The sequence below is a fragment of the Syngnathoides biaculeatus genome, chromosome 17 (genome assembly GCF_019802595.1).
Source record: "Syngnathoides biaculeatus isolate LvHL_M chromosome 17, ASM1980259v1, whole genome shotgun sequence".
NCBI classification, from domain to species: domain Eukaryota; kingdom Metazoa; phylum Chordata; class Actinopteri; order Syngnathiformes; family Syngnathidae; genus Syngnathoides; species Syngnathoides biaculeatus.
This window is the reverse complement of record NC_084656.1, coordinates 16,872,516-16,890,019: the sequence shown is the minus strand read 5'-3', so window position 1 is coordinate 16,890,019 and position 17,504 is coordinate 16,872,516. Positions and strand designations below refer to the sequence as shown.

The 17,504-nt window shown below is 41.8% G+C and overlaps 2 protein-coding genes and 1 long non-coding RNA gene across 5 annotated transcripts in view; 2 read left to right on the top strand and 1 right to left on the bottom strand.

The window, feature by feature from the left end:
- LOC133490447 (RIMS-binding protein 2-like) overlaps positions 1-6,693 on the top strand; it is a 39,392-nt gene extending 32,699 nt beyond the window's left edge. The window contains exon 20 of the mRNA XM_061800530.1: positions 4,862-6,693. Within this exon, the coding sequence (XP_061656514.1) occupies positions 4,862-5,086 (225 nt within the window). The 3' untranslated portion in view covers positions 5,087-6,693. The remainder of the gene's footprint in view (positions 1-4,861) is intronic.
- On the bottom strand, positions 19-17,235 carry LOC133490450 (uncharacterized). 3 transcript variants are annotated; one of them, XR_009792219.1, is made up of 4 exons: positions 16,837-17,235; positions 15,527-15,610; positions 10,437-10,558; positions 19-406 (listed from the first exon to the last, which is right to left on the bottom strand). It is a non-coding gene; the product is annotated as an uncharacterized LOC133490450 (long non-coding RNA). The 3 variants fall into 3 exon arrangements; XR_009792220.1 differs by lacking the exon at positions 16,837-17,235 and adding an exon at positions 16,027-16,374; XR_009792218.1 differs by lacking the exon at positions 16,837-17,235 and having other exon boundaries at positions 15,527-15,648.
- The window catches only part of LOC133490446 (transmembrane protein 132D-like), a 34,029-nt gene continuing 32,290 nt past the window's right edge, over positions 15,766-17,504 (top strand). The window contains exons 1-2 of the mRNA XM_061800529.1: positions 15,766-15,897; positions 16,368-16,453. Coding sequence (XP_061656513.1) covers positions 16,384-16,453 — 70 coding nt within the window. The 5' untranslated portion in view covers positions 15,766-15,897; positions 16,368-16,383. The remainder of the gene's footprint in view (positions 15,898-16,367; positions 16,454-17,504) is intronic.

Here is a 17,504-nt window from a genome sequence, read left to right as displayed (position 1 = left end):
CTAAGGCCCCGTGTCCATCCATTCCCCCCGTCTTCCTCTCTTTCTCTCGCTTTTCCGTCTCTCGCTTGCTCCACTCCACGTCGCCGTGTTTGTGCGCTCCATTGTGCGTGTTTATTGTGCGTGTGGCGGCTGTGGTGACCGACTAACAAACTCCTCCCCCTTCCTGCTCCGTCACCGTCGGGGGATAAAAGGGGGCGACCAAAAGGAAAAAAAAAAAAAAAAACAATCGCGTGTAACACCTTTCTCAGTCTCAGAGAAAGGAAGAAGCAAAGCCTGACATGGACAGTGAGAGGATAGACTCTGCAGGGAAGGGGGGGGGGGGGGGGGGTTGGGGGTGGGAGGTGGTCGGGGGTTCTTGCATGCTTCAGGAGGCTCAAGTCATTCCTTCCATTTGTACATCTTTGCACTGAAACACAAAAATCTCATTGTGGTTATTGTGTATGGCAACAATCATGACAAGTGCTTTAATAACACCTAACTGCTACACTGAAAAAACAAAACAAAAAAAAGACGGAAAGAAGGAAAAAAAAAGCATGCCTTTTTCATAACGGATCCATTTTTCTAATGACTCTTGACTGTTGTGTTTCTCGAAAAGAGGCTTTGTTTCTTTATGTATGTTGCACACACATCAATCTATTTTTCAGCTCTGTTTTGAGGCCAAAATTTACTGGAGCACTGAGACATTCGGAGCTGTATTGTTACAAACGAACAATAAAAGAAATGAGATGGGAAAAAAAAATGAATAAATTGGAGATTAAAAATCTTCCTTTGGCGCTCTCCGTGTTGTTGTGTGTGTCAATGTTTTCATTGTGGTGCATTGTGACGTGTGGGTTCTTCCTGATGGTGACTTACGCTGCTGCATTTTCTTTTTCTTTTTTTTTTTCATTCCTCCCGTCACCCCCGCTTGTCCAACAAGAAAACCTGAGAAAATACTTCAATTCCCGCCATTTGCCTTCCCCCCAACCCCCTGTACAGCAAGTTAGCAACTTGAGATACCAAAGTAGCAGCTCTAATGCGCTCCAGCTTGAAATCATTTTATTATTTCTCTTTTAAAAACATGTTTTTTAACAACAAAAGTCAGTGTCAAGCTAACGCATTCGAAGACGAGCCTGGTATCTACAGTTGTGTCCCCCCCCAGGTGTTGAGATTTTCCCCTTCCCTTGTGACCGACTGGTGGCGGATGCCTCCGGCGGTGTCAAACGTCTTCCTCAGTACTTCTTCTGCATTTGCATATCGTCCTTTTCTTAAAACCTACAGGTGCGTCTCAATAAATTAGACTGCGGCGGGGGGGAAAAAAACGACCCTCATTTCAGTAAAATTGAAACTCATATTTTGCAGATTCACTATGCAAAGAGAGACAGAAAGTGAAGAAAATAATTAGAGTATCCTGCTATATTGCAATTTCTCCCACTTAGAAATCATGGAGGGGAGTGAAATATTCATCATAGGTGCATGTCCACTGTTAGAGAGAGAATCTAAAAAGAAAAATCCAGAAATCACAATGTATGATTTTTTTCACGATTCATTTGTGTGATACAGCTGCAAATAAGTATTTGAACATCTACCAGTTGGAATTCTGACCCTCAAAGACCTGTTAGTCCGCCTTGAAAAGTCCACCTCCACTCCATATATTATCCTGAATCAGATGCATCTATGTGAGATCGTTGGCTGCAAAAAGTCACCTGTCCACCCCATACAATCAGTAAGACTCGAGCTTGTAACACGGCCAAGACCAAAGAGCTGTCCCAAGACACCAGAGACAAAATTGTACAACTCCACACGGTTGGAAAGGGCTACAGAGAAATTGCAGCTTGGTGAAAAAGGTCCACTGTTGGAGCGATCATTAGAAAGTGCAAGAAGCTAAACATGGCGGTTAATCTCAATCGGAGTGGAGCCCCATGCAAGATATCACCTCGTGGGGGCTCAATGATCCTTAGAAAGGTCAGGAATCAGCTCAGGACTACATGACAGGACTTGGTCCATTACCTGAAAAGAGCTGGGACCACCGTGTCCAAGGTGACTGTTGGTAATACAGTAAGATGTCATGGTTTGAAATCATGCATGACACAGAAGGTTCCTCTGCTTAAACCAGCACATGTCGAGGCCCATCTTAAGTTTACCATTGACCATTTGAATGATACAGGGAGTCGTGGGAGAAATTTTTGTGGTCAGATGAGACCAAAATTGAACTTTTTGGTCATAATTCCACTAACTGTGTTTGGAGGAAGACAAACGATGAGTTAAAACCCAAGAACACCAACCCTACTGTGAAGCATGGGGGTGGTACCGTCATGCTTTGGGGATGTTTTTCTTCACATGGGACAGGACGACTGCACTGTATTAAGGAGAGGATGACCACGGCCATATACTGTGAGATTTTGGGGAGCAACCTCTTTCCCTCAGTCAGAGCATTGAAGATGGGTCGTGGATGGGTCTTTCAACATGACAATGACCCGAAGCACACAGCCAGGAAAACCAAGGAGTGGCTCCGTAAGAAGCATATCAAAGTTCTCGTGTGGCCGAGCCAGTCTCCGGACGTAAACCCAATAGAAAATCTTTGGAGGGAGCTGAAACCTGTCTCATCTAAAGAAGATCTGTGTGGAGGAGTGGGCCACAATCCCTCCTGCAGTGTGTGCAAACCTGGTGAACAACTACAGGAAACGTTTGACCTCTGCAATTGCAAACAAAGGCTACTGTACCAATTATTAACATTGGTTTTCTCGGGTGTTCAAATACTTATTTGCTGCTGTATCACAAAAATAAATCATTAAAAAAATCATATATTGTGATTTCTGGATTTTTCTTTTTACATTATCTCTCTCACAGTGGACATGCACCTATGTGAAAATTTTAGACCCTCCATGATTTCTAAGTGGGATAACCTACAATATAGCAGGGTGTTCAAATACTTATTTCCTTCTCTGTATTTTGCTATTCTTTTCAAAATCATTTTGATGATTGTACTGCAGTTTCCAGATAATGTAAACCCCAGATTCACACTCTAAATAATTAAGCATATTAAATGAGGAACATTAATCATAGGTATGAGGTGGGAATTAACGTTTGGGTAATGTAACCATAATTTACTTTTGAAATGCAACCCCTGAGCTAGATGAACTTTTGTGTGATATCCTACTTTATTGCGATGCACCTCTATGTCTTCCCTGTAATACTTGGCAGGCGCAAGAGTAAACCCTTCAACTTCGCTTCTCATCTACTTTCCCTTATTTTCCTTTGTCCGACACAAAATATGGAGCCGATATTGCGGTGGGACCTCCAAAGTTGAATACTTCCAAAGTCAACACCGATGTTTTCCGAAAAAAGGTTCTGGTTTAGGTCAGGGGATGCGAAACAATACAAACGATGTACGAATGAGAAATGGCCGTAGAAGTGAAAGAAGTGGACGTTAATGCAACATAAAAATATAGTCCACATTTACACTACATTACGAAAAGGCTCACATAAATTGGTGTAGAAAAAGAAAAATTTTAGTGTAGCAGGTTAACATGCCCACCAGTCCTCCATCTGCACCTTCGTCGCCGTGTCAATGCGACATGAAGGTAAGGGTGAGTATAATATTCAAGTTTTCATTTTGCAGTTTTAAAAAAAATTACATGTCAAAAGACGCAATTCGTGAAGCCTTAAGATGTCCAAATCATCGCCTGTTGAGTGAATAAATATTTACGGTTAAGCCAAACCAAGCTCAAACACCCCCCGCTCACAAAAAAATGATAAAAAGTTGAAGAAATGTAAGGCTATTGTGGATAGCTTTGAATGTTCCACTGTAACTCATTTGTAAGTATATTCCATGATACGATAGTCACGTATTTCCATAGAGTTATGCATTAAATTGCATTTAAATACAAAACATTTTGCAGTTTGTAAGGCAAGGTCGCATGTTTGATAACTTGGGTCAATTCGGTATTAGAACCATCAGATTATTCTACATCGTGACAACCATTTTGCTAAAATGCTAATAGCGTAATTTCTCGAGTATAATGCATCCGGAAGTATAATGCTCACCCCCAAAGTTGACCTAAAAAAAAAAAAAAATGAGGAAAACCCTTCTCTTTTGCTCAGAATATTCGAAATGATCTGTGTTAATATTTTGTTAGATTTGTACTTGTATTGTTTTTTTCCAAAAAACTGTCCGTACAACAAATCATTAATAATAATCATTGTGCATGTGCTGATGTAGCAGTAATATAATCTCGGGACAGGCCACAGGACACGTCTGTCCTGGTCTCTGTTGTTTTGATACCCACCTGAAGCTATTGAGGCGAGCTATCGTTTCGGACTGCGACGCTACTTCTGGGTTGTCAGCATCATTGGCACAGCTGCACAACTAGCCGGTGTGGTCGACATTTTTTTTTGTCTTAATTTGAGTTAAAACAAACTCATGAGCAGCCGTTTCTGATCTTTGGTGCAGAAGCAACAAGCATGCTACGCTAACAATTTTAAAATGCAAGCTCCCCAAAGTGCTCGGAGAGCTCAGGATGGGGACGCACATTACCGTAATATATATAAATGTGTAATGTAAGACATCAAATATCATATCGAAATGTATATGTATACATTTTTTTTACCACTCTATGTACCTGTATACTACTATACAGTTTGATTGTATTTTTTATTTTTCATCCACACCTAAATATAATGCGCTCTATTAACTTTTAGAAAATATTTTTGGGAAAAATTTGCATATTATTTTTGAGAAATTATGGTATATGACATAATAATGAAATAGTATTGAACAATACTGTAGTTTAATAATTGTATGGTGTTGGGGTTAGTACTGAAAGGAAAGCAAATTGTGTTTCCAAGGAGACGAGGTTCTACTGTCCCTGGCCTCTCTCCTCAGATCGCCATGGAAACCATCGCGGACAACGACGCCACGCCCGCCCGCGCCCCCTCCCCGATCGTCCGCCCCCTGCTGCCGGGCACCATGAGGCCCCTCAGCCCCACAAGGGGGCTCCCCGGCCTGGCCCTGGAACCCCGCGACCCTCAAGATTTAGCCAACAAGAAGAAGAAAGGACTCCTCTCCAAGGGGAAGAAGTTGCTGAAACGACTGTCCCCCGCCAAATAATAATAATAATAATAATAATAATAATTTTTTTAAAAAGCCGACGTGTATAGTGTAGCAACTTTCTCCAGGACTGTACAAGCCTGACTGAGTGTCTATGTGATCCAAATCGTGGACGTTCTGTATAGTGCCAAAATTGAGACACAAGCCACCACAAAAAAAACCCCAAAACAAAACAAAAAAAACATAAAAAACAAAACATTACTGTAATGTATTGGAAACCAAGCGATTGCTTTCATGATGTGTATTTCAAACTATACTCGCAGAAATAATGACATACTTTCATGCAGGGTACCTGGTTAAAAAAAAAGTGGTTACAGAAATGAAGTTTTGGGTGAGAACAGTTTGGAAAAAAAAACAGCGTAAGTGACACAGACTTTCTTTAGTGCAATATTGGATGTGGGTTGAAATCATCGAGCGTGGACGCAAAAAAAAAAAAAAAAAAAAAGAGAGCTTTCGGCGAACCGGGCGAGCCTCTCAGTGGCCTTTTTTTATCAAAACAGTGTGAATTTCTCAGTTTGAGTTGATCGTTCATCCTTAAAAGCCAAATCGTAGCACTTTGCTCCACATTTAGCGGCGCGGTGACATCCCTTTTTTATCGCTTGGCCTCAATACACCACCACATCTCCGCTTTAACGTCCACTTTTGGGGGCTTTTACAAAAAAAAAAAAAAATGCTGCCATTTTAAAACGGAATACACCGTTAACGTTATTTAAATCTTTCAACTGCGGACGCGTGGGTGAATTTTCACGGGCTGGAAGAGGTCATTTCATTTGGGGTCGTCACCCCTTTTTGTCCGTTTGCCGTTTCCTTTAAAGTGCTACAGCGTTTTTCTGAATGCGAGGGGAGAATCCATCATCTTCATGTCCATTATCGAAGCTTCCCATTATCCTGATAAAATTGACCTTGTTTTTTTTTCTGTCGAAAGATCCAACCCCTTAAAAAAAATGAATAAGATAAAAAATGAACATTTTTTTCTTCAATTTTTAAATATTATATACCGTTGTATTTCCATTCATACGAGTCAAAATATGACTACAAAAGCCCATTTCAGCACTTCTTTTATTCAACTTTATGTTAAATATTTATCTGCCTTTTGAGCTCAAAGACCACACAAACGGAAAATAATTAAATTCCTTGACGGGCAGCACCGTGTTGGACAAAAATCCTAAAATTAGGACTTTGTCAGAGGCATGGCCAAGCCACTGTCGGCGGCGGTGCTTCCTGTGAGGGGCATGGCCAGGCCACTGCCCTGGGCGGTACCACCTCTGACAGCTGTCACACACCTGGGTTACACTTTGGAGCATTCCTTTGTCACAGCGAGCCTGAGCCTCCTTAGTTTGACCACGTCTTGTCCATGTTGTTAAGTGGACCTTGTGCACGTTTTTGGGTCTTCCCTGTTGCCTAGCGTGTTTGCGCTTCCACCTGTTTTGGACTGCCTTTGCATGTTCAACCTCCTTCTGGAATAAAACCACTCTTTATATCATGCCCTCGCCTCGGAGTCCTGCATTTGGGTCTGCCCCATTGACGCTGGCCCATGACAGAACAAACTGGCCAATACTGATGACACATTCACCGCTTAAATGCTTGATCAATTAGTGTCCAATATGTAACACAGCTGTGTGACATCTGTCAGAGGTGGTACCGCCAGTTGCAGTGGCCTGGCCACGCCCCTCACAGGAAGCCACCCCCCCGGCAGTGGCTTGGCCACGCCCCTGACAGATTTAAAGTCAAAACATCATCACATCCCGTTACATCAGATCCAATGTGGTGGTGTGTAGATGCAAAATCATTTGAAAAATAGTGTCTAAATATTTTTGGACCATTTTTTTTTTTTTGCGTGAAGGGAACGAATGGCACGTCTCGTTCAATGCAAAAATGTCTTTTTTTGTTGCACAAAGTTGTTTGACGCTTGGAAAGTAATATTTGTTTTATGTGACGCACTTGTCTTGCACTTTTTTTGTTGTTTTTTAAATTCAGAGCTGATATTATGATATATAACAATCGCACATTCTTTTGTCGCAATAATAGAATATATATATATAATATAAAGTCACGTTAAAACCTCGTTAAAAAGACAAATCAAAAAGGTTGGTTGTTTTGTGTGTGTGTGAGGGAAAAAAAAAAATCACTTTTTATGTAAGTGAATTTTTACTCGCTGATATCTACAGTCTGTACAAATTATGTACTTCCAAGTTAGAGCTAACATTGCTGTTTTTTTTTTTTTTTAATTCTAGTGATCATTAATCGTAGTTTGACCCAAAAAGATAACAACTTCAAATGAATTTGGATGGCTCACTGCCATTTATGAATAATTGTAATCTTTTGCAATGAACACGGTTACTTGTTGTGGACACTTGTTGTTTAAGCGCTCATGCAAATATGTTACACTTACTAAAATGCTCAGACATTTTGTTTATTTCAATGATACAACAAAAATGGGTTCATACGTTCATTGCTTTGGCTGCGTTACGCGTTTGGTGATGTAATTTCATTTACAATGTGACGTCAAAGCAAATTACAACTGTCGGGGGAGCCCTGGAGCAAAAATGTATCACTTTTGCTTAATTTTTGTTGCTTTAAATCATTTTTGAGTGCAGAAAACAAACTTCAATCCATTTTTTGGGGTGAATTTGAAAGTCATGAATTCACCACTACTCGACGCTGAGAATGTTTTTTTTCCTCCTCCGAAAAGAACAAACTTACTGTCAAATTGATTTTTGACAGCAGCATTGACATATTCATTTAGAGTTGCCATTTACTATGTATATATATAAAAAATTTAAAAAAATCACTGCCAAGTAATAATGACTAAAAAAATGATATTTCATACCCAGTCCTAAATATTCTAGTGAATTATTCTAGTGTGTTCATCTCATACTCCAACCACAGGCCAATTGATAGTGACCTATTTATTCATTTACTAATGATTAAAAATGAATCGAGTTTTATTGCTGTTTTTTTTTCCTCAACGAGTGGCCCGCAAAGTGCAAACAAGTTATGATAATAATTCACTGATGAGCGGATGCTTTAGTGCCAACGTGCTCGTTGTTTTATACTCGGATCCATTTGTAGATTCTCAAACTTGATTTCATGACAGCCTTTGATCAGTCCACTGATTTAATGGGAGAAAAAAAAAAATCGCAAACATCCTCATAGTGTTTTTTGGAATCAGATGTGGAGTCCACCGTATGTGCTATCTTTGTGAATCAAAGTTATGGGGGAAAAAAAAAAAAAGAAATTACTGGCCACTATTTATGGGGATTGTGCAGGTGTGCATGTGGGGGTGGGGGGTGGGGTTATATCGGAGTTTTATAACCAAAATAAATTTGATATTTTGTAAAATGTTTGGATTTATTTGTATGAGCTGCATGTGGTTTATGTAGAAATATGATGGGGAGTTGAATATTTAATGAAGTGTACCGTATTTATTCCCCGGCATCTCCCACTCGCCGCCCACAACTCGTATTAAACATACCAGAGAGAAAAAGTGACTATTTTCTAGAAAAGTGTGGTCGGTGAATAAAGTCTTAATCTTTTGTGCGTTTTAGTATACAGGCGGCACGGTGGGTCAGCTGGTAAAGCGTTGGCTTCACAGTGCTGAGGTCCCGGGTTCAATCCCCAACCCGTCCGTGTGGAGTTTGTATGTTCTCCCAGTCCCTGCGTGAGTTTTCTCCAGGCACTCCGGTTTCCTCCCACATCCCAAAAAATATGCAACATTAATCGGACACTCTAAATTGCCCCAAGGTGTGATTGTGAGTGCGGCTGTTTGTCTCCATGTGCCCTGCGATTGAATGACAACCAGTTCAGGGTGTACCCCGCCTCCTGCCCACTGACAGCTGGGATAGGCTCCAGCATTCCCGTGATCCTTGTGAGGATAAGCGGCTCGGAAAATGGATGGATGGATAGTATACAGTTAAATATGGATTAGAAAATTAGATGTCGGACAGGACAAGCAACATTATGTTAACCCCCCCCCCCGCTCCCCCGACCCCCCCCCCCCACACTAACTTTGACTCTCCCTCACGCTGGGGACCATCATTCGGATCTTCATGTCTTATTCATAGAAAGTCTTGACAGGGTACGACAAAAGTGTGTGTGTGTGTGGGGGGGGGGGCATAGTGAGGTAAGGTAAGCAGAGCTGCATCGAGTTATGTTGGAAGCACAGAAAATTGTTGACACCGTGGGGGTTTTTGTGTTTGATGAAAAATTTATGCATGCGCTAGTGTAATCCGCCATTTTCCTTTACGAAGGAAAATCCCATCCGCATTGGCTTTATGGGTATTCGCATCCATCCAAACATTTTCTTAGCCGCTTATCCTCACAAGGGTCACGGGAGTGCTGGTGCCTATCCCAGCTGTCAACGGGCAGGAGGCGGGGTACACCCTGAACTGGTCGCCGGCCAATCGCAGAACACATAGAGACAAACAACAGTCGCACTCACAATCGCACCTAGGGGCAATTTACAGAGTCCAATTAATGTTGCATGTTTTTGGGAGGTGGGAGGAAAGCGGAGTGCCCACCCGGAGAAAACCCACGCAGGCACGGGGAGAACATGCAAACTAAAAGAGCGTAGTTTTGGCATGACAAGAAATAGAGTTTGTAAAATGAACTATAATTGTAGATTCTTTGTGTACTTTGAAGCAAACAATCTATTGACATGTTCTCAGGGCCTCTAGGAGCTGTTTTAAATGGTGAATCCATAATGTCTCCTAAGTAAGTGCCTATGGAAATATTTCACAATAATTTTTATAGGTTCTCCTCCCCAGATGTTACCGGGCTGCTCCTTCATGGAGAAATGACCAGAAACTGAACAAGTTTTTTTTTTTTTTTTTTTTTTACACTGAATAAACAACAAATATATCAGTTTCTATCCTTCAAAAGATTGCAGTTTGCAATCTCACCACCTGATGGCACTACACCCCGCATTTTCACATACTTCAAGACTGGCAACCATTATTGAATATTGCAAAAATCTTGCCGCACAACTCCCAATTAACACAAAAAAGTCGCAAAAATGACATCTTGTCCATGTCTCTTACAATTAGGACTGATTGAAAAGTGTTGAATAATGGCATAAACGTGTTTAATATGTATCACCACCCCCATCTTGCTCACCGCCTGGCTGAATTCTGTATCTCTGATTCAAAAACCACCAGAGGAGTTTTTTCTTCACTTTCTCGTGCAGTACTTTACAATGACAAGACCGCGACACAGAACTACAACAAGGTGAGTTGCCTTCGACTTCAGGTCAACCCTCCCCCACGCCTGACCCACCGCGGCGTGCTCACGAGTTCGTGTTGAACCGCGGCGTGTCAAGCAATTATTTTATCAACTCTTGAGTTTGTCTTACGGCGAGTGGACACCAGTTGAGATGCCGAGCGGAGAGGCCGTGGCGTGACTCGCGCGGACGCTCGGGGTCCTCGATGCGGCTTCGTTCCGTCGCGCTTGGTTTATTCATATTTGATCAAGCACCTGGAAAAAAAACAACAACACTGGTGATAAATATATTCATATAGTGGTACCTTGAGATACAAGTGACTCGAGGTATGAGCCATTTAGCTCAATGCTAGCAAGCGATGCAAAATGCCACAGATGGGCGAACGAACAGCGCCAGTGTCTCAACGAGTGAGGGATATTTTTACAGGACACAGCATAACAACAGCCACAGGCACATAGCTTTGGAAATATGTCCAATAATACTGCAGCTTACTGAGTGAAACGTTATTTATTGTTACCTTGAACCTTGTTGGGATTTTTGGACTCAAGCGCCCGTTTTCTTGTGTGTTGTGGGTTCAGTCCATTTCATCCTCTTACCTGCTCCCCGCCCCATTTCCCACCCTCCCACATCCCCCGTCCCCTGAGGGTCAAGTTAAAATGTCTTGCCAGCTCCATCACTCACCTGCCAGCTAGCCCACCAGGATAGGAGACATCCATCTTTTTCCCGTGCCCTTTGCGAATATTTCATAAAAGGGGCAGATTGCCGTTGAAACGGCGGGTTCGGCTTATCGCGGCAACTGTCATTTAATTGGATTTGGTTATGGCGGGAGACCTTCGCCCAATGTGATCGCTCTCTTGGAAGTTGGACTTATTTGTGGGCTTGACGCTGTGAAGCTCAAGTGACACAGCCTCGCATTAAAAGTGATGTTATGTGGCCGAGCAGCAGCCCTAAACGCCGCACTTACTTTGCACATTTTAATGACTGTTTGCTTGCATAATGTATGTTTCGGCTCCCTCCCGACGCATATATCGCATTTTAAAGGCCCCGGGGTAAAAATAACCTTTTGGGCCACTGCTGACCCGTGTCCTCCTTCCGCTGCCTTTTCTTGCATTCTGTGCCTGCCGCGCGCATGATTTTGACCTCGTAGTGCAGCGAAAGCCTACACATTCGTTACATTGTTTTATTCCAGCTATTGGAAAGCAGACGCCATCTTGACAACTTGCCAGCACCCTGCATATACGTACAAAGACACACGCTCACGACACATTTGCGCGTGCTAATCCTTATTTTCATGGGCCAATGGTTTAGGGGTATACAGAATAATGTGTTTTTTTCTCTTGCTTTTCTTCAGGTGTATGCATCCATCCATTTTCTTTGCCGCTTATCCTCACAAGGGTCGCGGGGAGGGCTGGAGCCTATCCCAGCTGTCAACGGGCAGGAGGCGGGTGCCAGCCAATCGCAGCGCACTCAGAGACAAACAACGGCCGCACTCACAATCGCACCTACGGGCAATTTAGAGTGTCCAATTAATTGCATGTTTTTGGGATGTGGTAGGAAACCGGAGTGCCCACCCGGAGAAAACCCACGCAGGCACGGGGAGAACATGCAAACTCCACACAGGTGGATCCGGGATGGAACCCTGGACCTCAGAACTGCGAGGCCAACGCTTTCCAGGTGACCCACCGTGGCACCCAAGTGTATGTATTAATAGCAAGAATCATAATTATTATTATACCCATGAATATGCGGGCGGCACGGTTGATCAGCTGGTAACGCTAAAGCCTAACGCCACGACCCTCGTGAGGATAAGCGGCAAAAGAAAATGGGTGGATGAATAAATATGATTTAAGGTTAGAAGTATTTTTACTTTGCTTTTCTCCAGGTTTATGTATTTTTAGTAGTAATAATAATACAATAAACATATGACATAACTCAAAATTGAGGTAAAATAAAAACAACATGCCGATGAGATGATTTTCAATTCACGTTATGATGTAGTCTAACGGGCATTTCATGCTTAAACCATTCTTAAAACAACAATAACAATATTCATAATAATAATATTTTGAGGTTTAATACACTGGAGTTTTTTTTTTCCCATGAAGAGCTTTTTTTCATGGAACAATACAGGAGCCTTAAAGATGGAGTCAAATTATTAAAATAATATATTTTTTGTGGGGGGGTGGGGGCTTCACAATTTCTTTATTTGAACGTTGTACTTGTTTGACCATGTAACTATATTTTGAAGGTTATTTAAGATGTTTTCAATAAAACAGGAAACACAAATCCATCCGTGCTTGCCTCATTTAGCTGGGCGAGCGTGAACGTGAGCAGACATCTTGTTTCATTCTCTAGTTTGGCGAGAACGAACAGGATGAGCCAGCAGACCCTTGTTTGTTGTTGCTCTCCGTAAATAATGATGATAGCGCCCCGCTAAGTTCAATTGTCATTTCGCAGCTGGATTACTGTCAGTAAAGGTTAATAGAGTGGTTAATCATACGATGACCCGTCTGTGAACTGGACTGTCGCCGGGCCGGTCACAGTTGCCGGTGTCAGATCGAAGGTGAAAAGCTCCTCTGTGGATATAACGGAACCTTTCTGCGGGGAATATGACTGTTTATACAAATGGATCATTTTCTTGTGGCGACCCTTGCGGCCGGCAAGTATGGGATGGAATTTGTAAGGTGTAGAAGGGGACAGGCAGAGGGAACTGTGTCAACAAAAAAAAATTAACAAAAGAAAAGAAATGTAATGACTCCTACAAGTATGTATTTTGCGAAGCACTGCAGTTGGAAAGTTGTACTGTTCACTTTCAGAGTTTATTTGCCGAACCTTGTATGCAGTTAATAGTAACTTTTCTTTATCTTAAAAAAAAAACAAAATCCACAAAACTTTAGATTTTGCTTAACTTTGTGTTTTGCTTTGGGTCTTTAATTTGCTCCTCCCGCTGTATTCATCTCTGGTTTGATGATGAATGGCCAAAGAACTTTGCAGATTCTGCATATTGGGAAATTACGGTGGAATAAAAAATGAGGGCCTGCACAACAAGTTTGTTTTCGTTGCTGGGTGCTTTTGAATTTAACCACAATTTTACAGTATGTAACATTGATATATTTGTTATAATGTACAATATTACAGCATGGATGCTGCATGTTTGGTTGAAGATGGGTATATTAGATTAATTGCAAAATTTGTTGATTTATTACTTTTGACACCTATTATTTGCTTTCTTCTTGTTCAGTTTCTTTTCAGATGCTAAAAATGAAAATAAACCAAAGTGTATCAGAACAAAACATATAAATCCGCTTCCTTTACTTACACTACATCTGTACAGTAGTACATATTTATATTCACTGTCCAGCCTGACATGTAACTTGAGGGCCGGTGCCGTAGAAGCCATGTGGAGATACTCAGACACGTAAACATTAAAGGTCAAGTGTCATGAAATGGATGATTTTTAGTACGTTATTAATGAAAAAATGGCAACTGGTATGGACCCATCCATTTTTTCACCACAAAACATGATTTTGATGTATATGGCTTTTTGTAACTCCCGCCATGAAAAACCTCTCGAGGGATTCGTCTTCGACAAAACTCAGAAAGTGACGTTGGAGGTGGTTTGGCCGTGATCCGCATATCATCTAAATATGGCTTGAAACAATAGGGTTTTATCGGCCCGGTAACTTCACTCGGTTGTGAGATGTTCTGTTCTTTGAAAAGAGCTTCCGTGTCCCAAAGTAGGTGGCAAAGTGTGTTTTCAATGGCGAATGTCCGGGGTGACATCACGGGCAGGAGATGCAGCCAATATGGCGACCACTTGGATGTTGAATGACACTTCCGCAACTTTGCACATGGATGACGTGCTCTCCGCTCAGATTTATTTTTTCGTACAGACATGGAAGTGAATAATGTTATATGTATTTTTCATTTCAATATCTATTTTACAATGCTTATAGGAATGACACTTGACCTTTAAATATACAAAAATCATAACTGCATCATGCGAGTGATGGCATTAAGAAACGGGTTAACTCAGGTAAGGCCCACCACGGCAATGTGCGGCCATCACGCAAGTTAAGTGAACTTCAAGGATGAGAAAAGGGACTCATCAACAGGTGAAAAATAACTTGTTTGTTTGCTCGGCTGACTGGGAGTGACTGAGCAGGATTTTTGACAATGACACTCGATTGTATGAAGTGAAGCAGCGCAGCGAGCAAACATTTCAATAGACTGCTTTCACTTTTCGAACTTCTGGAGTCCTTGGAACGGTTCTGGCACATACACACTATGTATTTGCCACCAGCCTCTGCAGTGTGACAGAGAAGTCTTTATTTACAAAATAAAATCTGCATTGGCTCCTGGCGACTTGTTATAAAAGTGTCCCTGAAGCAGGTGCGACAGGCTGCAGTTGGCGCTCATGAGGGAATGAAGGATGAAGTTCTAGAACGCTTTTTGGGGCAGCCGTAACATTTTGGATAATTCTTTGCTTCCAGCAAAGACGGCAAACGCACTGTACATCTTAACTGATTTTCAGTGGAGCAAAAGACCCCGCGGATGATTGACAAAAATTGACAAGTGTTTCACCCCTAAAAACAACAAAAATGGCCTCAGCTTTTCAGTAACCTGTACTAATATTAGTCGTTCTTCACAGAGGATAAGGAATATATATGCCTGTGACCATTGTTACATTATACGTCTAGTGCAGGGGTGCCCTGACTTTTTTTTTTTACCCCAAGATGTACTTCTCAAGCATCCAGCCTCTCGCAATTGACCAGGGGCGGGGTATATGTGACTTTTTTTTTTTTTAAGAATGACCAATGATGAAATAGAAGGATCACAAAGATCTAGCCACTACAAAAATGCAAAACACATTTATTTTAAAGTATATTGAGGATTCTTTATGTGTAAATGTATGTTTATGTCCCTTGCATAACCGCATGAACCAATATTACACAACATAATTGACTTTGAACATTTTTTGTAACTGTCTGAGTTCATGTTGATGATCACTAAAAGGTCCTTGAATTTTGTTCATATGTGTATTGTTTGCTTGTTAGTAATGCTAAGGCAAACTCTAACTTTTGTCCACATGCAGTATTTCGGGGATACTCAGCAGAACACTAAGAAAATTGCGTCACACGACTTAAGTATTGTATTTTTTTTTTCCATTTGCAATCGCTGGCAAATGTGTGCTGTCATATCATGGAGGCTTAAGCTTGTACCTGCACCCATCTGCTCCATCCCGCGGCATCAGACATGATCCCGTGCGACGCCGCCGCTGCGCCGTGAGGATCTGTGGATGACATCTGGCAAAAAAAAAAAAAAAAAAAACAAAACCATCAAAGTTATGTCTATATTACAATGATCTATATTACATGGAAGAGCGTCAATGGCTGAACAAATAAAGGAAAGCTTTGAACTTAGTAAAAAGGAAGCACTTCTGTTTGTGATGACAAAATAACCACCAAACTTTGCAGCGCATAATGAAGTGCACACCGCATTCATCTGGATGGCAAACATAATAATTAACAGACCGTGGGGAAGATCTACACCCTCCTGGGGGCCGTTCCAGTTTTATTTGACGGGATAATGTGTGAGTAACGTAATAACACAGTCATAAAACAGTAATAAAAGGGTCAAAGCAATAACGGCGCAATGCAAATGCAACCTTTGGCGCGGCATCGTGTTCATCATTTGTTTGATCAAATTTAAAGTGACTCACAGAGAAACCACTGATCCCCTTGACCTCGTGTGCATTTAATTTGCTCGCAGCTCTTCCTCCACCCACGTGGTCGCCGTTAATCTGACACGCTGCACATGTTTACTGATTTCGGCCATGGGAATAGTCCTGCCTGGCGCCGTCCTGCTGTGCCAACCGGGGTCGCGCAACCTATATTCTCTGCGCCACATTTTCTTTTTCGTTACCCGCCATTTGGCAAGAAAATGTTTTTTGTGGATTAACTTTTTATTATTATTTTTTTTTACAATGGAAGGAAACTACAAGTATATATAAATAGCTTTCTTTATTATAATTGTTTTTTCTTTACTACTGCTGCATGACAGGGATTCCCTTGACAAGATGCTCAACTTTCTCCTCCGTTTCATGTCTCCAGTGGTGATACTTGCTGTGCTCGCCGCCGTAACAAAGGGTAAGTCGTATATAGGGGTATTTTATGTGCATTTACACAGCTATTTGGCATACTTTATTAGTAATCATTTATCGACCCATGTAGCGTGCAAAGGTAGCAAATATGCTTCCTTGTTCAATAAAGGGCTAATGGCTTTCTCCTTTAAATGAAAGTGTTGTGCATTTAGAGGACCGGGGCAATACATCAATTTCTCGCTCTTTTAAGAAGACAACCGAAAAAAAAGGACTTTGTGAAATTGCAGCACAGCATGCTCTTCGCTGCGATACCAGCATTATGCCAAAATCTCCATTTAGAGATTGCCTAAGCTTATCTATGTGTTTATACACTGGACCCTTGTCTTACAACTTTATTTTATTTTATTTTAGTCACGATGCAAGATGTACCTCATCAGATTTTTTTCCCCTTCATTTGAGAGCTTCGAGTGTTAGCTTTGTCTTCTTCTTTTCCTTTCGGCTTGTCCCGTTAGGGGTCGCCACAGCGTGTCATCTTTTTCCATCTAAGCCTATCTCGTGCATCCTCTTCTCCAACACCCACTGTCCTCATGTCCTCCCTCACAACATCCATCAACCGTTTCTTTGGTCTTCCTCTCACTCTTTTGCCTGGCAGCTTCATCCTCAGCACCCTTCTACCAATATGCTCACTCTCCAAACCAGTCTGCTCTCTCTCACCTTGTCTCCAAAACATCCAACTTTGTCTGTCCCTCTCATGAGCTCATTTCTAATCCTATCCAACCTGCTCACACCAAACAAGAACCTCAGCATCTTCATTTCTGCTACCTCCAGTTCTGCTTCCTGTTGTTTCTTCAGTGCCACCGTCTCTAATTTCGTACATCATAGCATAAACTTTGCCCTTCATCCTAATGGAGACTCTTCTGTCACATAGAACACCAGACACCTTCCGCCAACTGTTCCACCCCGCTTGGACCCGTTTCTTCACTTCCTTGCCACACTGCATTGTTGACCCCAAATATTTGAAGTCGTCCACCCTCGCTATCTCGTCTCCCTCGAGCTTCACTTTTCCTCCCCACGCCCCCCCTCAGTCATGCACATAT